Source organism: Helicoverpa zea, chromosome 19 (genome assembly GCF_022581195.2).
Source record: "Helicoverpa zea isolate HzStark_Cry1AcR chromosome 19, ilHelZeax1.1, whole genome shotgun sequence".
In the NCBI taxonomy this organism is placed as follows: Eukaryota; Metazoa; Arthropoda; class Insecta; order Lepidoptera; family Noctuidae; genus Helicoverpa; species Helicoverpa zea.
This window is the reverse complement of record NC_061470.1, coordinates 10,289,427-10,311,124: the sequence shown is the minus strand read 5'-3', so window position 1 is coordinate 10,311,124 and position 21,698 is coordinate 10,289,427. Positions and strand designations below refer to the sequence as shown.

The following is a 21,698-nucleotide window of genomic DNA, read 5'->3' as shown; positions in this document are numbered from 1 at the left end:
GTGTTAGCTCCAGGGGCAAAGCTATGGTGTTAATTATACGATTTTCTTTGAAATAAGTTAATAAATATTGGATAAGGCCCACCCTCGCTGGCCTTTTAATGAACCCGCTCGATACCTGGCTGGATGTTTTGCTGCACCAATCATGGCAGATGAGTTTTCTTACTTATTGCGTTAAAAGCAGCCCCTTTAACTTTATTGGCAAATATTGAACTGGTATTTCTTTTAGAATTATTTTTGGAACTTATAAAAAAAATCACTTATTCTGAACAGTGAACAATGAGACCATCTATCTTATGAGAACATGCTTATATAACTTATAGACGTAATTGTAAAATAGTTTAGTTTTCTTAAGATGATAAAATATCAAAACAGCGCCAATAACAAAAATACAAACTAATTAATGAAACAGAAGCATCATCTATGTAAAACAATATAATCAAGTAAACACTACCAGAAAATCAAAACAAATCCAATTAAAATACATCAGAAGAATACTAATAAAGGCCATATTCATAACGCCATTGAGGTGTGTAATAAATTCGAAGAGAGCCGACATAAAAGGCTTCATACAGACACATTTACATTACAAATCGTCGTCATTCCGCACAATGATCGACAGTGACGGGTTATTAGACCGCCTTATCCCACCGCATCTTGTCATTCGGTTTTTACGATTCATATTCATTGTTTTTGAGAGTGCTCGCTGAGTTAATGTAAAGGGTGTGGCAGGTTACGCAGAAGTACAAGGATGCGTTGGGAAAAGTAGAAGAGAATAAGATTTTTTTTTTTAATTCGGTGAAATAGTTATGGCATCAGCAATAAATATGGTACTCTCTCAGGCGCCTATATTCTACATAGGACTAATATCAATAATAGTTAGCACATAGATGATGATAATTATGACGTATTTGAAATCATTAATAGAAATCGTAAGAGACAGTCAACAGCTTCAATGAAAGGGTATCTTAAACTTAATAACGATTACTTAACCGATAACGATTACCGATACGAAGGCAACCATGACTTATTCATATTTTTTTCTATTTCAATAGTCCAGTCTGATAATTTACTGCTTATCTTTAGCAACACAGCAAAGTAATTAGACATCCAATCTTCTGGACTTATCCGGCATAGCGAAATTTAAATTTCTGTCCCATACATTTTGCTTATGAGAACACCGATTCGGTTCGACATTTTCGTATAAGAGCCTGTAAAAACTCCATACGTTTGCGCCGCATTTTCACGAGCATTCTCAAACTTTGACCCATTTGATATTCGCCCTTATGTCTGCCACAATAGGGTTCAAGTCTGGATTTAAAAATGAAAAATAGAAATTTGCAAAGCGCTACAGAGACTGAATACACGCTTGAATTATTTAGATAGCAATCGTGGGTCCGTATTCTGATCGTTTTTCTCATCGGTATCGGATAGGAGCACTGTGTCTGTCCTCCTCTTTGGGATAGTGATAAAGAGGGATGGTGGTGGATAGGTGGGGCTGCTTTTGTTTCGTTTATTCATAGCATGTGTCATGAAAGTGATGTCTAATACGTTTGGGGTTGAACGTGGCGTTTGAATGTTGCCTCGGATAATGTACCTGAGGAATTCTGAGGTACCTTGCGAAATATTTTTGGTAAATGGCCTGCGGTTTTTAGTTTGTACCATTGAAGGGAATTTAAATTGACTTTTGGATAGCATGGAAAGCATGGATTGTAAGCGTAGTTGGGAAAAAGCTAGGTTGTTAGACGGAGGATAAAATCAGATAATAACGAAAGAACAGACAATTTCAAACAGTTGTAACGATTGTGGCTATTTATGCAATGTAACAAATTATAAGAAATTATCGGTCCATATCTTACATTGTATCAGACTTATACGGATAGATATTTCGTATCTGGTCGATACTATAAATTAAACTGTTCTGATTGATGATATTTATTTTTACAGTAGGCAAAATATATGCAACATGAACATCACTGTTTAGCGAGCATAAACCTTATGACATTTTCAAATTTACGTATATCTTAACAATTTAGTTATCTATCACATGTTCAATATCTTCCTCTGATCTCCTAAAATCTTCATTAGCATCAACATCAAAAACACTAATTACCATATTAAAATCGTCCATTACATCGTCCACATACTCGTACAACTGTCGAATGATCGCAAGACATTTTTCCCCGTTGCGACTGCCCAGTGCCGGGCTTCGTAAATTAAAATGTGAATAATTAACACCGACCTCCCCCCTCCTCTGAACATGCCACCCCCTCCCCCCCACTCCCAGTCACACGCCACCCAGATGTATTAGTTTTAAGCTCTCGGTTCGTATGAACGCGATTTAGGGTGAATTCAAAAGGCAGATAGTTGACCCCCTCTAGTATTATAATCGTGTGGGGGTTTTTCGCGTTTTTCGTTGATACGGTCTTGAGTGGGCGGGGACTTTGTATGCGATTTTCGACGTTGTTGACACGTAATTGGTGTTATCTTGGATAGGTTTTTGGATGGTCACACATTTTGCATTATTCTGTGACTAGTCATTTAATTAATTAGACTTGCATTTAGCTTGCTTGTGTTTGACGGTTTTGCTGGTTGATAATGCTACTGTTAAAATACGTCCTTAGTTCCTTACCTTCCCATATTATTTATAATAATTACGTACATCTCCGCTTTGTACTATCCTTACGGATTGCGTAAAACAAGATTTTAAGAAAATTATGTGTTTTTGAGTATTTTGTTAGCATGAAATACTAAATGATGGATGTTTCCATGGAAAGATAAATAATGTTATTATCTGTTTGATATAATCAATTTGAATTGATTTCAGAACCATTCGAATGGAATTATTCTTGTTTCACTCTCCGTAATCCCACATACGTTACCCAGTACAACCGATCTTTACCAATCAACACCCAATTTCAAACAGCGAACGAACTTATTACGTCATCAACGTACACGCAATCAGTGACGAATAAAACACGGGGCCAATCAGAGGGCATAACTAATTCAATTTACGAACGGGCCCGAAGCGCGGCGGAAACGCACGAGGAGTTCGGTGATCGTTAATATTGATCAGTATTATCCCGGATCGACGATTTACGTGTAACACCGGACTCCCACATCGCTATACATTTAATTATTAAAAGGTTTGCAAGGATGTACATGAAATGGAAATGGTAACATATAAATCGGTGGCTTGGTGTTTTTTTTTTTTGTAATTTCCTCGAATGAAACTTATCCACTAACATTAAACTAGCTTCTGCGCAACCTTTCTTCCATCTTTAGTAAAGAAATTGTTGACTGAAGAAAACTAATCCCTTTACTAATCGAGTAAAAACCGGCCTCGGTTTTCCAAGAATCAAAGATCTATTGGTTACACAGATTTTCATGTATCAGTTCAATAGATTTTGAGTTCAGCGAAATTATTTGTTTTCTTAAATATGTAGTGTCTTTAAAATATGCGGTAAATAGTTCTTGATTGGCTAGCCATGGTTAAAAAACTGAAATCACTATGTCTCTTCCATACTCCCAACATCAATGGAGTTCACCTCGCGAAAAATGTTTGTTGTTTCCGGCGTAAGGTGAAAAGTCGGGGTTCGGATGCTGAAAGCCATTTTCGCCCCAAAATATTTTATTGTGATCATTCCGTTCGGCGTTGATTACCGGTCGACTTGATAATGTTTGCTTGGCCAACGTGTATTGATGATTTCTGGGGAAAGGAAGACGTTGATAAAACAATGTAGGATCTTGGGATATTTAAGGGATAGTTGCTATATGGAGTCTTTGATGTCGTGACCTATCAATGAAGATCAGACACAGAATCTGTTAGGTACTTGGTGAACTGCAGTTACGAATGGGTGTACCTATTTAGAAAATTCTTCATTGGGAAAATATGTATGAAAATAGGTACCTAATTTAAGCACATGGGCAACCCAGTATAGTATCTATTGAAAATCCTTGAAAGATTGGTTGCCATACTTTCCGTCTTTTGACTACCCTTTACGCTTGACAGTTATGATGTTGACCCAGAAAAAAGTTATTGTCTTAACATTTCTTTTGCTTGTTCTTTGAATAATTATGATGTGACTTCGAGCGAATTATAGAAAAAATGCCAAAACATTGTAGGCTTTTGCATCGCCCAAATGTGATACAACAATGATTGAAACAGTAACATTAAAACGCGTCACATATAAATGCTCCATTCCTCATGCATAATTAATAAAAATAGCTTACACACAGTGATCCCTAGTATTAAATACGTTATAAATAATAGAAACCGGACTAACCCGGGAGACTCGTTCCGAACGGCGCATGCATATTAACCATCACGCGCAAAAATAGAATAAATTAATAATTCTATTTTTCTATTCAAAGCTTCCCCTATTTATTAGAGATGTACTGTTGAAACTCGATTGTTTCACGCGCGGAATAGTGACGTCACTATGCTATGTCAGTTGCGGAACTATAAAATAGTTGGCGTAAACAGTCTTGATCCTTTGATGTCTTCAGAGTAACTGCTATTGTTTTATTTTATTCACCAGTGTCACCAGTATCAGAGATCACTAATGATGAAACAATAATCATACTATAAAAAGGGGTTTAAAAAAAAACAATGGTATTTCAAATTGTAACACTGAAATACATCTGTTAAATACTTATAGCAATCACTAATGAATGGGATGCATTTATTTGACCGTTAATCTGACCCAAAAGCCAGTACATCCAATTTTATTTTATACCATAAATATCCAGTATTCCCGTCACATATAAATTTGAACAATAATAAATTAATATGTGCCGACAAATGGTATGTGTTCGCAACTCATCTATAAAGTGCCGTTAGGACCGCCGCACACGTATAAAATTGCCACCGTATATTATATTCGGTTTGTTTAATTAAAACGGGCACGGGAATTGAACCGACGACCCCGTGTTCTACACGATTTTTTATCACATATGCAAATATATCGTAAATTTTGCGTAGGAGTTATATTGACCTTACGCTTATTGGGTTAGATGTTTTATTTTAAGTTATATTTAGCCAATTACGGAATCAAATAATCAACTACTTAGTTAATTTGCCCTTCGAATATATAATCAAATTTTAACTTCCGTATAAGGGATATTGTATAAAAAAATATTCTTCTCGCTGGGATCTAAAAGTAACTGTATGTACAAATTGCTTAAAGCATAGATTTTATCTAATTCAATCAAATTCATTATTGATACCTTTTCACAAAGAAATATACAAATGACTGGCTGTTCGTTTTAATCAGACCATGTAATTTAATTTCAATCATTGTATTTTTTGTGTCCTCAATTTTCCACTTGTTTTACGATGAAAATCGAATTTTCACTCCATAAAATTACAATCATTTACAACAAAATCAATTCATATTTATTGTATTTGCCTTTCAATATTATTCATCGTGCTTCATTACCATAACACACAGACCTTTTGTTATATCAGCCCCGATATATCGCTCCATGTATTATCGGCGTTAGAAACAGCCAATCGGCCGACCACCGGCCGTTCAAATAATCGTAAATTCACCAACGGACAAAATATAATAAATTGCCGATGAGATCTGTGCGTACACTTCAACAAAAAAACACTGCTGGCGCAAAATTCTAACGTGGAACTTAAATCAAGTGTGTAAAGTACAAAATTGAGTGCGAAATTGTTTAGAGACAGAAATGCGGTTACCGATGAGTCTATATTTGCACTCTGAACCCTTTGTTGTCGCCTTTTTTCGGTTGTTTCCGAATAAAGGCTGATAGAACACGTTTTTCAAATCATTAAACAGTTTCGACCGCGGACGCGGTTGCGACCAAAAAGGAGGTTCGTGGCCAAAAAAAGGAACTCTGAATAAAAATTGCGAAGCGTTGGCCTGGGACGAAGTGATCGTTGTTTCGCCACGATAATAATGTAGTGCGACTGTGTCGTGTTGATGCTGTTGCTTTGATTTGGTTTTCAATTGTAATATTTGAGTAACCCTTGCACGTTGACCAATGAGACTTAAGTTAATGTAGTTTTCCTTTTTGCATTTTCTGTACATCGTATTTGAATGTAGTAAATAATACAAACGAGACTTGAACAGCAAGGCAAAAACTTAATTTGATCAACATTTTAGTATAATCTTAAAAACACAAAAAAAAACTCGAAAATATAGAAATAACTGCAACATTTAACCTCTTATAAAATGGCATGATATTATTAGCTGTGATTTCATACGTCAATAACTTATCTACAACTGTACCTTAAGCCCAAAAAGTGACAGGACAAATTAAAATAGCACCTAACAACTAAAAATTTCAAGTATCAAGACTCCCCCAATACCCAACCAATACTTTACGTCACACATCACATTGACACGGCGTTTTCCCGCTAAACGCGTGCAAACGACACGCTCGTCCAGTAAGCAAACGTTTGGCAAACATGCCCAAAATCAGCTGTTTGTATTAGATAAACACACAGTTTATCGAGTCATCGAGGAATTGTTCATCTGCGTTCAAGTAGAATCGAGATTTTTTTAATATTTTGTCAGTCTTTGGCAATCTGTGATTCGGTCAATATGACCGATGATTGTGCCTTTCTTTAATGACGCTCGGTCGTAGGGACCGCATAAACGCAACAAACTAATAAATATTAGCCATTGTATAATTATTGTAATGACAGAAATATACTTTCTTACGCTCTCTGAAATGAAAATTGAATTTAAGACCTTATGCTTAGCAGTAATACTTTGCCAGCATATTCGGTCATAAATCAATCGTCATAATGTAAGAAAGCGTTACCAAAACTGCATTTCTAGACTTGAAAACGGAAAGCATATTTCAATAAAATAAGCAGTAAGCTTTCTACATAAAATATGTCGTTATAAATTCAAGCTTCAAAATAGCTCTTTTACCCACCACTTGGATTACTTTCCTATAACTTGCAACATAACTCAAAAGACAATACATTACAAAAACCCACCCCCATTTTAAAAGCCCAAACAAGAAGAACAATATCTTCCGTGACATAAAATTCGAAAAAAAGTTTAATGGGACCAAAATCCTGGCTCCAATAAAACATAAAAATACCCCAATATATTAGGCGAAATTGATATTGTATAGATGATCCCTATTATGACGGTGGTATGAACACAGGACCCTGTTTTGCATATAGAAAAGCGATTGCTCTTTTTGCGAGAACTTTTTGAGGAACGATGGAAAAAGTGCAGTGGACTGCGCGCAAGAATTAATGGTGTGAAACTTCGGACCGGGCCTTCGTGGTAGCCGGGTTATACGCCACCTAAATTTATGTACGTTCACGATTCCGTAGCTGGCTGGTTTTGGACGAATTTTTGCTGATCGTTGGCTCGGGTTTAGACATTGATTAAAACAATACGTGGAATCACTGACCGTATCACCGCATACCGCTATACGGCTTTAAGACCGACTGATAAACTTATTGAAGAAATCAGTTTGTAATTATGAAGATCGATATGTAGTCTACGCGTTATTACCATAAAATATTATGACGCTCTAAGTGAAACGAACACAATTTGTCTTCCTTTCTTTCTATTCAGGCTCCACAAAAATCGTAACCTAATTGTAGCCACAAAGGCATACCATCGATCACGGACAGAACCGTCATCGTATTCAATAAGAATCTGCATCAAACGATTGCTACAATCAATCCTCATTTGCCGAGACGCCGAAAAAATCAGCCGACGAGAAGCCACAGATGGCAGAGCATTTTTAATAGTCGCCAAGAACTCGCCAGTCACCAACAGACAAATCTACTGTAATTAATGACTATAAGGGTATTTTTTTTTCTCTTCGATACCAATAAAGGAGACATTACTGAAGGGACAAAACAAAACATTGCGCGCGGTGTCGAACGAAAGGAGAATTTATCATCTAGACGGCACCGGCAGTCGGCGCACCCGCCAATGTCCATTTGGATAATGCCCAACGCGATTAAAAATATAAAAATACCCCCACCCGACCCCTGTGGGGAGTGGGGGGATTTGACGGAGGACATCGCGCTGAGGACACAAAAGGATTATAAATGAGAAGGAATTTTAGATAATATTTGTACGTTGGATGTGGATTGTAATGTCGGTAGAGATCGGCCGGCGCGCCACCCCACCGGGGGGAGCCTTCCGCGATCCGCACCTAATGAGTGTTTGTATCAATTTGTTAGTATTGTATTTGAATATTTTTATACGTTCGTTACGATTTTAATCCCTTGTGGTTGTGGCAGACTGGATCGATGCTTTTTTTTTAATTCTCGGCCGTTTGATCGCCGGGTGCGTTTGTGTTGATTAAAGGCGTTGTTCGAGGTTTTGGGGACCCATGTCTCGACCGCACTCTCTTTTTATACTTTTTACTTGTGTCCGACAATTTGGATGGGTGTAGAATATTAAAATTGCGATTATGTTGTGCCTGCCGGTTCCACGGTCATTACGAGCGATGAGCCCGTTATGAGAGTAGTTCATTGTTCACATAACGAGCCCTAACTTTAACTAGGCACTGAAAATACCGAAATTTCCTAATTTACCGAGCGTTATAAAAAAATAATTAATTCTAATTACTCTGTAGGCCTTAAAAAATACAATTCGTCCGTGGACGGCCCCACGATAGTATAAAGGGTCAGATAAACATGGAAAAAATATAATTCGTATTCATAATTAATACATTTAAAAATATAATATTTTTCAGGGCGTTTTCAGACTACGAAGGATGAATCCGAATGAGCGAGAAAAGAATAACACAGCACTGAGCGAGCGACACTCGGTGTTTTCAATTCATTATCTCGAAAACAAAAATTTCATTAGCCCCGAGATTTCCTTTTTAAATTTAATTATTCATATTTAAATTAAACAAAATATAATAGAGGTCCGCCAGAGAAAAAAGCGGCTTTATCGTATCATATTTTATTAACCGAATTTATAATTCTACGCCGATTCGAGTAAATCCCCAACAGTGGGTAGACGGAGGGGGTTGCGCGGCCTCTCCCTGGGAAATATTTATGAATGCCAAGCAGAAAAATCCACAATAATATTTCAGGGTGGACGTCGGCCGCGGTCTTTACTTGCCAGCCCCTGATCTATTTAAAAAAAGGCCTCCCGGAAGGACAAAAGGGCTGCGGGGTGCTCGTAAAAAAACTGGACACGTATAGAGGTTACCGGCCGTCCGGTCGCTTTGTCTGATTCTTATTTTTTACCGGATCGGATCCTTTTCGCCGTTTTTTATCGGTTTTTGTTCCGGAGACACTACGGACCGGGTCGGATACCCCGTTTGTTCTAATGTCATCCCATTTGTAATTTTTACGTTTCACTGTATGTGTATTTTTTTTAGTTGACCGCCTAATGGTTACCCTTTTCTTTGGTATGTAAAAATTGTTTGATTTATATTTTGGTCTGACCAACGACAGTTTTCTTTACGTCCCATTGTTTCTGTTCTATTCTATTCCATCATAAAGTTACATTGTTTCAGTTAGATAAAACTGTTTTCTTTAGATCCTTCTGCCCCCGTCTATATCTGGCATATCATAAGTCTAGGTACTTCTATCAGAAAATTCCATAAATTATCAAACTCTGATAGTTCCATGGAGAATACCGTTAAAACGCCAGCGAACTAACAATGAATACAAAGTAGTGGCAGCGCTGGTTAAACGTATCCCGAACGTGGTCCGCAATAGGATTAACGTCAAATTGGACGTGTAGCATGCGCAGAGCCCCAGTTGCCATCTATTGATACACCTTGTAATTGTGAGATGATGCTTTTTGCATTTTTAGTACATATTGCATCTACAATTCTGCATGGTTGGACTGAATAATTATGGAATCTTTGATAAGCTATCACAGCTATAGTTAGAGATTATGCTAAGTTACACATGGTGTCCGACATCGTTATTTTGCCAAATGCTAGAACAGTGTAGTTAACGTCATTTCTCTGACCAAAAAATTATGTAATCGAATGTTAAAAAGATTGTCTAATATTTCCTACCAAGACCAATTCCTGTCTAGACCAATATTGCTCTATGCTTTTACTTCTCATTTAGAAAGCTTAAGTAATAACTTCTAACAGCCATTCAATATAGCCCCAATTTTGCAATATATAAACCCAAAAAATTTGGTTCATTTAGCCTTACATTTCACCTTACCTACAGTTCGAAATCACAGGCCCCATTTTAATATTAAACAAGTAAATCCGACAAGGAGGTGAGTTCTAAACGCACGATTAATCCAGACCGCGTTCCCGCCAAAAAAGTGGATGAAAAAAACAAAATGGCCGGCGAATAATCAAATTATTAGAAAGGCCACGTGAGTGTTGCGGTCTTACCGCTTATTTATCATAGATGTTATGGATGGCTACCTTTTTTGAGGCTGGTTATCTTGTTTTTACTTGGGGATGTTGTAAGGAAGACGATTTTGGCCTCATTTGTTCCTTAGATTATGAAATTACGTGCCCAATTCATTATTTTAGAATTTGGTGTTGTGAAACCTTATACCAATTCTCCATAGCCTTGATAATTATAATTATATTGTTATATACCTTCTTTCAGATATTTCACATTTTAAGGTTAAGTTCTTCAGTTGCATTGGTTGGCAGCATGTTGTCTGATAGCAAAGGCTTCTCCGATCTTTGATATTAATCCATCTTTACCTGACTAAACTTTTTTCTTTCTCTGGCTGCCTTGATTATAAAATTTTAATTACGTATTTTGTTTTGTTTTCAGGAGTTTCTCCCTGGATGAAAGATTCCTGTACTGCCAGGGTGAAGTTCGACGCGTGCACTGGCATCCTGGATCGTTGTCACATGTTTTTGTGCTTGGGTCTGATAATACCATCAGGTAAGGTTGATGAAATAAGTCTTTATTTTCTGTCCACTTGAATTGTCTTTATAGTCATGTGTAAAATTGCAGCTTAGAACCATACCTAATTTTATTTTACAAAAGTTAACTACTATGGATAAGAATTTTATGGAGAAATGTACTGTACTTCTTATTCCAAAAAACTATAGATCTCAGTAAACCCAACATTGTCGACAATGGTTTTGCTAAAATAGTTTCTTGACAATTATTTCATTTTGATTGAAGATAATTCAGTCAGTCAGTTAAGATTAAAGTATCCCACTAGCAAATTGATATTAATATGCTATTTCTTCTTCCATTACAGGCTCTACAACATAGCTCTAAAGAAAGGTCCTAAACTGGTCCAGATCTTCACTATCGGCATCAAGCCATCAGGTCAGCTGGCCGGAAGAGACCTACTGGACAGTCTCGGCGATACGGCGGTGGACTTCACGCCTATACCTGACTCCGAGACCCTGTTGATCTTGAGGGGAAACGGCGATGTGTATATGATGCAGTGTGAATTGGAACGTAAGAGGTAGGTGGTTTGAAATGTGATTTTTATGCCTTTTTTTGAAGGACTAAAGTATTGTTTTTAAAAAAAGATTCTTGTTGATTTTCAGTTGTTGTAACCTTCTTCAGGACCCTATTTATGCAGTTGTTTCGTGACTCGTTGAAATTGAAATTATAAATTACTAGTTCTTGTCTGTGGTTTCTCTCGCGTCTCGTGTGAACCTGTATTAGAAAAAGTATATTTTACCTATATTTTACTGCCAATTTTCATCGAAATCCTTTCATCCATTTGCGGTTGAAGAAGTCATACATAGATCAGTCAGAAACTTATACAAACACACTCACAAACTGTCGCCTTTATGAGTGTAATTAAATCATTATTTTGCGTGGGATCAATATTTTGTTTATTTACATAGGTTCTAAAAACTAATTGCATATTATGTCTTTCCCTTCCAGCCCCCTACAACCGAAGCTATCAGGTCCTCTCGCCATGTACCCTCCAGCCGATGACAACTACGGTTCGGAGTCGTGCTCCATCATAGCTTTGGGTGGAGGCGACACTCCTCCCATGGTGGTCGTGGCTACCTGTTCCGCAGCATTGTATCATTGTCTGTTGCTGCCTAATGTGAGTAGTTTTTTTTTAGAGATGGTCTGTTATTGGCATGGTAAGCTGTTGATTAGCTTGTGTTATGGGTGCTAACGCAACTGATATTATATTACCTAAATCACAGTCACTTTCGAATCGAACAGAAACTTTCTCTATTCATCCTTATGAGACGCCTGTTGTCATGGATATTTTGGGTATGCAGCTTTAGGTAAATATTTTATTTGATGCAGCCTAGATGTATTCAAATCCAATGTCACAGCAGCTACCTAGTTATCAGCTCCAATGTCTATTCCATGATTATTATTAGGACATTTTAGGTATGTCTTTGCAGAGAATTACGAGGAATTAAGGTGCACTTCATACTTCCAAACTGCTCATGATTTTTATACTGAGTTCGAGCACGCTAACGAGTTTCCTCAACAATTCTTGCAGCCTACTGAGAAGGAAGACGGCGACAGCCACGCCCTCTACGTGGTGGAAGCAGTGGAACTGAACATTGGGCTCAATCCTGATGATGATCTGCAGTACTCTTATCCAGTTCATTTGTACCCGGTAAGTTCTTGTATTGGATATATTTGAGGTTGAATCAATGTATTTACATATATATATGTATTTTATCAGCACAGAAGATGTTGGTAAACCGTTAATAAATAAAGATAAAATAAATAAATTAGCCCCCACTTTTTGAGGAAACTAATTCTTCCACCCGGATAAAAAGTAGCCTATGTTCTTTTTCAGGCTTTAGGCTATCTGTGGACTGAAAATTTATTTTAATCGGTTCTGTAATTTTCGCGTAACAGACAGAGTATAGGTAGATTAGATTCTCAAAATGTAATGTTTTTATGAATTACCAAAACCTCTACAGGATAATCGAACTGGAATATGTACCCAATCCATTTATGATTCCTCAAATTTGTACTGACTTTAAATCCAACTACTTATATTTTGAATCTATTGTATATTCCTTTTCAGTGCACCAACAACACATACGCGTGTATGCATGCGGGTGGCGTGCACACCATCACACTGCCGATGCTTGAAAACTTGGTTGACTTCGCGTTAGCTGATGAAAGTAAGATATTTTCCATCTTCTTGACCAAACTCAAACTCATTTATTTAATTTCGCTTCAGAACAGCATTTTCTGAACGTAAAAATTACAAAAGGCATCTTCCAAAACGCCCACCGTCCACCGCTTCTTGTGTTTTTACCCGACTGCCAAAGAAGGAGGGTAATGTTTTTGAACTCTCTAACAACCCATGTCTTACTGTAGGTTAAGAGAACCTTTCAACAATCTTTTATATGTACATACATTGGTATGCAACGGGCTTATTTCAGACCGTTCCTTTTCACTTGGTCTTCTGTTTTGCTTGAGAGTTCTTTGGATGTCTTTAGTGCTATTTCAGAGGATACAAGTATGGCCCACATCTAAACAACCCATAACGTCATATATTGTTCTTTTTTCCAGGTGACATGGAAGCAGTACTATCAGGCCTGTTCTCCCGCTCGGGCGTGGCGCGGCACGTGCTGGGCACGGCGCTGCGTGACGCGTCGCCGCCCGTTGGACTAGCGCTCACTGCGCCACCACTACGTCGACTGCTTATACTGCCCAACACTACAGCACTGAGAGCCAGGTACTCATCATCACTCGAGTCTTTTCCCAACTATGTTCTAGTCGGCTTCCAGTCTAACCGGATGCAGCTGAGTACCAGTATTTTAAGTAAGCAACTAACGAATAACGCTCGCTGTGGTTGCAGCGGTGAGGGAGTGGCAGACTCTTGCTAATTGAAACCAATCGTGTTCCTTCTTAAGTCCTTTGTGCTTTAAAGCAGCGGTAAGTCGTGCGAACAATCTTGCAGCCCAGGTACTGTAAACCAACTTAGTATTAATCATCTTCTGGAATGGAAGCAGTATTATCAGGTATGTTCTCCCGCTCGGGCTGGCGCTCACGGCGCCGCCACTGCGTCGCCTGCTCATACTGCCCAACACTGCCACATTACAGCCCAAGTACTGTAGATAAACTAGTTTGAACTGGTATTCGCTGCTGTGAGCCGATGTGATATCATAAAAATTTATTTCGTAATCTTTATCACTAACGATAAAAAGCACCCTGAATATAAAACATATTTTTTCTCCTTTTTATGATAATTCTTATCTTCGATCGATTTATTCTTATACATATGTCCCGCAAAGCGCGATTATATATCCAATTAAGTCCATATCCAAATGTATGGATGGGGTAATTTGCAAACTTTTTGACCTGAGAATACTCGGTTTTTTTTCTCGTATATAAATTAAGGTTAAATTATCTATTTTCCTCAGAACATTGGAACCGTTTGATTTGGAAGAACAACTATATAAGGAACTTCAACTCAAGAACCCATCGCTTGAACAAGAGGATATCAACAATATTCTCAAAGAGGTAATTACAACTAATTTAATAAAAATGTTCTGTGATTTAAGTTGAACCCCAACCCGTAAGTGTGCCAAAGTTCAGCTCATTTCATTTACCGAACATCAACCTTCCACTATTTTGATAAGGTTCAAAATCTATTGAAGATATTTGTCAGATTGATGAAGGTTGATGTGTTGTCGTATGTACATAAAATTCAATATTTTTCCACACTTTTAATGTAATTTGAGCTTTACATTTTCAGCGTCAGAACATGTTTGGTATAATTTTCGTGTATACTTCCAGCGCCAGAAGCTATCGTTCACGTCGATAGTGCAGGAGATCTTGACCCGCGACGTGTCGCAGCCGCTGCTCACGCTCAGCACCAAGCATGAACCCTCACCCAAGGAGTGCTTAGAGGTAATTATAAAATCTATTCATATACAAAAAGTATTAAAATAAAAATGTAAGGAAAGTAACTAACGTTTTATGTAATGGATTTCTGCAAAGTAACGCCTAATTTCATAATGTATCTATTAAAATATATGTAAAATTTTGTAAAGTATCAAGATTTTTAGAAGTTTGATTTTGAACACAGTTTTACTTTAGCGTTTGAATTATTGTGTTTTGTGCGATGATACGATTTGATGGTATCAACATTTAACCAGAAAAGAAAGAGAGATATTTTTTTCATGTGTGTGATGTGCTGAATTTTCTTTAGTCATACAATTTACTTTAGGACAAATTCAATCAAGCATTAAAATATTCCTTGGTATAAAATGGTAACGAATAGAATACTTCTTGCGAGAGCTACTCTAAAACAATATTTACCGTGTTATACTTTTGTATTATTGCTGCCTAAGCTTATATTTCCTTAATATATTCCAGTTCCTAACACAAGCAACTCTGAAGCTCCGTGGCGAGTATATCTCGCGCCAGCAGCGTGTATGCGATGCCATCGCCCGCAAACTACAAGCTTTGAGGAACCTCAGCAACAGTCACCAAGACTGGCTGCAAGACCTGCAGGTAACACATCACCGACCTTCGCAAATACGGAGGAACATGTCATTAAAAGTTGTCCTAAGGATCGAAACGCCACGACAAAAGTGGGGAACTTGCCACGGCATGACTAGTCGGTCACCCATCTACGGACCGACCGCGCTAAGAGTACACAATCTCTTTTTCAAGGATATTTCAAGGGTTTTAAATACTATATAACCACTGTTTCAAATATAATACGAGGTATTGCAAACAGATACTGATTTTTTTTTAATATTGGAGCCTGTAATTCGCTATTGTTACATTTTTTATGTCCTTCTTATATTTGGCCCATAATTCATAAGTTTTTTAATTTAATCACAAACTATGTATTTCTATTTTACTGTATTTATAATAATGATTTTTAATTAACTCATTGCAGAAAGAGATAGATGATGTACAACTGCAGTCAACGGTTCTCAAAGAGAAGTGTATGTTGGCTGAGAAACATCAAGATGATCTCAAATATAGGTACATACAAGTTTAGTCAAATTACACAGCACTACTATGTCGGTAAAAGAAATGGTTTATCCTTGAACAATCGTTTTACCTGTTTTGTTTAGCAACAGAAAATTAACATAATAATCTCAAGCTTTGGCTCAAACTGGTCACTGCATTTTTACACATTATACATCAATATGATTTTAGTGAACTAGCTTCCACCTGCAGTTTCACCTGCGTTTTGTGGGAACTCAACTACTCAACATTTTCAGATAGTAGGGCTATATAGACGGGCTACTTTTCACTAAGATTTGTTCAAATTGAGCATATAAACAAATTTTTAAGCTTTATAATATTAGATATTAGTATCGATCATTCGTTTATTTTTAGCTCCTTGTTAAGATTTTATAGCTGTAAATCTTCCATACTGTTTTAAATAAATAAATAACAACCAACCAACCATTCACTTTCCTTAGATGTTCAGCAGTAATCCGCAAGATCAGATGTTCAGCGCCAGCTACCCCGGCCGAACGCGAATTGCTCTCGGAACTAGAGCGATACCGACGCTGCGGGGAGAGGCTCGGCGAGCAGATACAGCTGCTCAAACAGCATGCGCAGCATAAGTCTAATGAGGTATGTACATAAACAGAGAATTACTTATCAGCCTTTTCCTAAACCCATATTGCAGTAGGCTGAATCCGGTTGGACTGGAAGCCGACCCCAACATAGTTGGGAAAAGGCTCGGAGGATGATGATTGGAGTAGGCTTTCAATTGAACCGGATTTGAAAAAAAGGATTGTTCGGCGTTCTTTGCTCGAGTTTTGGCCAAGATATGGCTTTAATCAGTGTTTATAATATGAGGCGACTGTCTATCTGACCTCCTCAACCCAGTTACTCGGGCAACCCAATACCCTTTGAAGACCTCGAAGACTGTCAGACTTTCTGGCTCCTAACGACTGCCAAGCATGTTTTATAATGTAACAGGCCATTTTTCTGGAGTTTAACCACACCCCTTGGGAACTACCACCCGAACCGTTATAAAATAAGCTTAAGTTTCTCAGGAAGGATGCAGTGAAATAAATTTTCAAATCGGTTCATTACATTTGGACCCATTAGATTTCAAACAAAAAAATCCTAATTATATTTGTAAAGATTTCACGTGCCTTTACCGAAACATGGAGGAACACCTTTTGCCATAGATGGTTACTTTTCGAAGGTCTGACCACGCTAAGCATTGCTTAACCAACCTTATGATTGAATTGTGATGCCCAGAAGTCTACTGGATGTAATCAAAATTTTCACAGAAGTTAAATACAGGTCCAAATATTATTTGTTTTTCCGTAACGTAGTATTTTAAACACTAACTGATGGTATATTTATATTTACCATATACAAACTATTGACATGTTATCTTTGTAATGTTCCAGTTGGAGAAATTTCACTTGGACTACAAGAAGAAAGACATCGCGTTGGGCAAGTCTCACAGTGATACCATCTCTTCCATTTTACAACAACAGTAAGTTACTTTATGTTTTATTTATTATTATGAAACAATAGCTTTTGCCAGCGGTTTAACCCGCGTCCCGAAGGTCCTCCTTTCTTCACATGGATGAAAAATTGTCTATTAGATATGTTTTTCTTATATACATATAAGCCACTGGCTTCTTAAAAAGTCCCATGGAAAATACTTCCCGCACATGGTTAAAAACTAGACTATGTGTTATTCTGATGTATTTAAGCTATATTAAGTTTCATCTACTGCAGTATTCATACCGTTGTGGTGTGGTCTATGATCACGTAGTAGTCTTAGTAGGTATTGGTTGCCTTGACTATACCTAAATATGTAGTTCTGTTGTTTTATTAACACGTCTACCCTCATCAACACCTAAGGACCCTGCCTGTCGGAAGGTTGGCAAGCCCAACATCACACCGTGAAAGAGTAACAAATATGCCTGCATATAACCTTACAAACTTTCGAATTTAAAATATTAGTAAGATTTCTTACAGTTATATACTTACTAAGTAGTACACTATTATATATATATATATATTTACCTATTTGAGATTTAAATAAAAAACTTTGTCTTATATTTTTCAGGACAAGCCAAATATCTACACTGATTGAAGAGACGAAGCTACTCAAAGACCAACTCAGCATTGTTTAGACTTTAAACTAGTATTAATAGATTAGTACGTAAGTTTGTTTTGTAATATTTCTGTATTTCTTTAGTTTTTCTGTTTAATTTCCAGTTTTGTTGTCATATTTCAATGTTAAATTTGATTATTAGAATAGCAAAATTGCATATTTTGATTAAATTCATTTTTGTTAATCGCTTCAGTTAACTTTGTTTGTACCACGGAGGAAGTAAATATAGTGGAGATGCCATAAGGAACGTAGGTCAGATCCCCTCTTGTAAGTCAATATGACGTACAGTAGGCGTGATCGAAACGATCGTTTACTAACACTAACGAGGCGTTCGGGTTTCTGGTCAAATCACGACCAATTTGCCAAAGATTGGTCTTGATTGATTGGTGATTTGAATTTGATAAAAGGGATTGAAGCTAGTAACGTTCCTCTTCCCCGAACGCCTGTATTGTGTTGCGCTAGTTTCTTAGGAGATATTGCGTTATGACATCTCTGCTGGACATTTTCTTCTCCATGGTTTGTACCTACAAGAGTTAAAATGAACTTAATGTTTCTGGTGACAATTGAAATTATTTGGTTTCTAAATAGTAATTGGTATTTTTATATAAACTTCTATGTGATTGTTAGAACTGACTTTGATTTAGTTTTGTATTGTTTTTCATTAAATTAAAGATTATTATTCAAATAAGAAAACGTTTTTGGTTCATGTAACTGGGTTGAGGAGTGGTAGTCCATGTTTGTGGTATTTAGCTGCATCCGGTTAGACTGGAAGCCTACCCCAATACAAGGAAAGGGCTAGGCAAATGGTGGTGGTTTTTATTTGTTTTTATGGGCGAACCTCTGCACGAACTCGGATAAAAAGCCTATAGCCTTCCTCGATAAATGTTGGCTGCCTAAATCTGAAATAATTTTTCAAATCGGACCAGTAGTTCCTGAGATTAGCGCGTTCAAACAAACTCTTCAGTTTTATAATATTAGTATAGATCAATAATAATTAATAATTATTGTTAATGAGGTAATTTGACGCATACTGTAAATTAAATATTTATCATTATAGTGTGAGGAATTCGCTTTCGCCTATTCATAAATCATCATCATCAGCCTATCGCAGTCCACTGCTGGACATAGGCCTCTCCAAGTGCACGCCACAAATCGTTTAGTTATATTTAAACTATCGTGGTAGCTAGTTTGAGGGCCACTAACAAAATTTACCGTAAATTATTTTGACAAATAAATGATTTTGACGAAAAGTAACTGCTTCGTACATCCAGATAAAAAGTAGCTTAAATATTTGTTTCTGCTTCGATATGCTCTGGAGTTGGAGTGGAGAAATGATGCACGACGACTGTAGTGTAACTTAATAGTTTAATCGTAGTATACTTATTTACAAAGTTAATGAAACAAAAGGGGAATGCCGATTTTAGGCCTTGCAATGCCCAAGAAATTTAAATTCCTTTGTTTGTGAATGTGGAAAAATGTGGAATGTTTTTCTGACGTTGGTGGTCTGTAGTGTGTGTTCCCGTCGAGCGCACGGCGAAAAGCACTCGGCTCGCTGTGCGCTCCACAGCCCGGGCCCCTCTCCGCCGCCCCGCTCGGTGCTGTGGTGATGTTGGCCGCCCCTCTCCGCCGCCCCGCTCGGTGCTGTGGTGATGTTGGCCGCCCCTCTCCGCCGCCCCGCTCGGTGCTGTGGTGATGTTGGCCGCCCCTCTCCGCCGCCCCGCTCGGTGCTGTGGTGATGTTGGCCGCCCCTCTCCGCCGCCCCGCTCGGTGCTGTGGTGATGTTGGCCGCGCCTCTCCGCCGCCCCGCTCGGTGCTGGGGTGATGTTGGCCGCCCCTCTCCGCCGCCCCGCTCGGTGCTGTGGTGATGTTGGCCGCCCCTCTCCGCCGCCCCGCTCGGTGCTGTGGTGATGTTGGCCGCCCCTCTCCGCCGCCCCGCTCGGTGCTGTGGTGATGTTGGCCGCCCCTCTCCGCCGCCCCGCTCGGTGCTGTGGTGATGTTGGCCGCCCCTCTCCGCCGCCCCGCTCGGTGCTGTGGTGATGTTGGCCGCCCCTCTCCGCCGCCCCGCTCGGTGCTGTGGTGATGTTGGCCGCCCCTCTCCGCCGCCCCGCTCGGTGCTGTGGTGATGTTGGCCGCCCCTCTCCGCCGCCCCGCTCGGTGCTGTGGTGATGTTGGCCGCCCCTCTCCGCCGCCCCGCTCGGTGCTGTGGTGATGTTGGCCGCCCCTCTCCGCCGCCCCGCTCGGTTCTGTGGTGATGTTGGCCGCCCCTCTCCGCCGCCCCGCTCGGTGCTGTGGTGATGTTGGCCGCCCCTCTCCGCCGCCCCGCTCGGTGCTGTGGTGATGTTGGCCGCCCCTCTCCGCCGCCCCGCTCGGTGCTGTGGTGATGTTGGCCGCCCCTCTCCGCCGCCCCGCTCGGTGCTGTGGTGATGTTGGCCGCCCCTCTCCGCCGCCCCGCTCGGTGCTGTGGTGATGTTGGCCGCCCCTCTCCGCCGCCCCGCTCGGTGCGGTGGTGATGTTGGCCGCCCCTCTCCGCCGCCCCGCTCGGTACTGTGGTGATGTTGGCCGCCCCTCTCCGCCGCCCCGCTCGGTGCTGTGGTGATGTTGGCCGCCCCTCTCCGCCGCCCCGCTCGGTGCTGTGGTGATGTTGGCCGCCCCACTCCGCCGCCCCGCTCGGTGCTGTGGTGATGTTGGCCGCCCCTCTCCGCCGCCCCGCTCGGTGCTGTGGTGATGTTGGCCGCCCCTCTCCGCCGCCCCGCTCGGTGCTGTGGTGATGTTGGCCGCCCCTCTCCGCCGCCCCGCTCGGTGCTGTGGTGATGTTGGCCGCCCCTCTCCGCCGCCCCGCTCGGTGCTGTGGTGATGTTGGCCGCCCCTCTCCGCCGCCCCGCTCGGTGCTGTGGTGATGTTGGCCGCCCCTCTCCGCCGCCCCGCTCGGTGCTGTGGTGATGTTGGCCGCCCCTCTCCGCCGCCCCGCTCGGTGCTGTGGTGATGTTGGCCGCCCCTCTCCGCCGCCCCGCTCGGTGCTGTGGTGATGTTGGCCGCCCCTCTCCGCCGCCCCGCTCGGTGCTGTGGTGATGTTGGCCGCCCCTCTCCGCCGCCCCGCTCGGTGCTGTGGTGATGTTGGCCGCCCCTCTCCGCCGCCCCGCTCGGTGCTGTGGTGATGTTGGCCGCCCCTCTCCGCCGCCCCGCTCGGTGCTGTGGTGATGTTGGCCGCCCCTCTCCGCCGCCCCGCTCGGTGCTGTGGTGATGTTGGCCGCCCCTCTCCGCCGCCCCGCTCGGTGCTGTGGTGATGTTGGCCGCCCCTCTCCGCCGCCCCGCTCGGTGCTGTGGTGATGTTGGCCGCCCCTCTCCGCCGCCCCGCTCGGTGCTGTGGTGATGTTGGCCGCCCCTCTCCGCCGCCCCGCTCGGTGCTGTGGTGATGTTGGCCGCCCCTCTCCGCCGCCCCGCTCGGTGCTGTGGTGATGTTGGCCGCCCCTCTCCGCCGCCCCGCTCGGTGCTGTGGTGATGTTGGCCGCCCCTCTCCGCCGCCCCGCTCGGGGCTGTGGTGATGTTGGCCGCCCCTCTCCGCCGCCCCGCTCGGTGCTGTGGTGATGTGGGCCGCCCCTCTCCGCCGCCCCGCTCGGTGCTGTGGTGATGTTGGCCGCCCCTCTCCGCCGCCCCGCTCGGTGCTGTGGTGATGTTGGCCGCCCCTCTCCGCCGCCCCGCTCGGTGCTGTGGTGATGT

At 40.9% G+C, this 21,698-nt stretch overlaps 1 protein-coding gene across 1 annotated transcript in view; it reads left to right on the top strand.

Moving 5' to 3' along the window:
- LOC124639814 (nucleoporin 88) overlaps positions 1–18,669 on the top strand; it is an 82,526-nt gene extending 63,857 nt beyond the window's left edge. The window contains exons 3-15 of the mRNA XM_047177295.1: positions 10,733–10,846; positions 11,172–11,384; positions 11,816–11,984; positions 12,399–12,518; positions 12,939–13,038; positions 13,433–13,598; positions 14,287–14,386; positions 14,663–14,776; positions 15,245–15,382; positions 15,777–15,865; positions 16,312–16,468; positions 17,263–17,351; positions 17,934–18,669. Coding sequence (XP_047033251.1) covers positions 10,733–10,846; positions 11,172–11,384; positions 11,816–11,984; positions 12,399–12,518; positions 12,939–13,038; positions 13,433–13,598; positions 14,287–14,386; positions 14,663–14,776; positions 15,245–15,382; positions 15,777–15,865; positions 16,312–16,468; positions 17,263–17,351; positions 17,934–18,000 — 1,636 coding nt within the window. The 3' untranslated portion in view covers positions 18,001–18,669. The remainder of the gene's footprint in view (positions 1–10,732; positions 10,847–11,171; positions 11,385–11,815; positions 11,985–12,398; positions 12,519–12,938; positions 13,039–13,432; positions 13,599–14,286; positions 14,387–14,662; positions 14,777–15,244; positions 15,383–15,776; positions 15,866–16,311; positions 16,469–17,262; positions 17,352–17,933) is intronic.
- Positions 18,670–21,698: the final 3,029 nt, after the last annotated feature.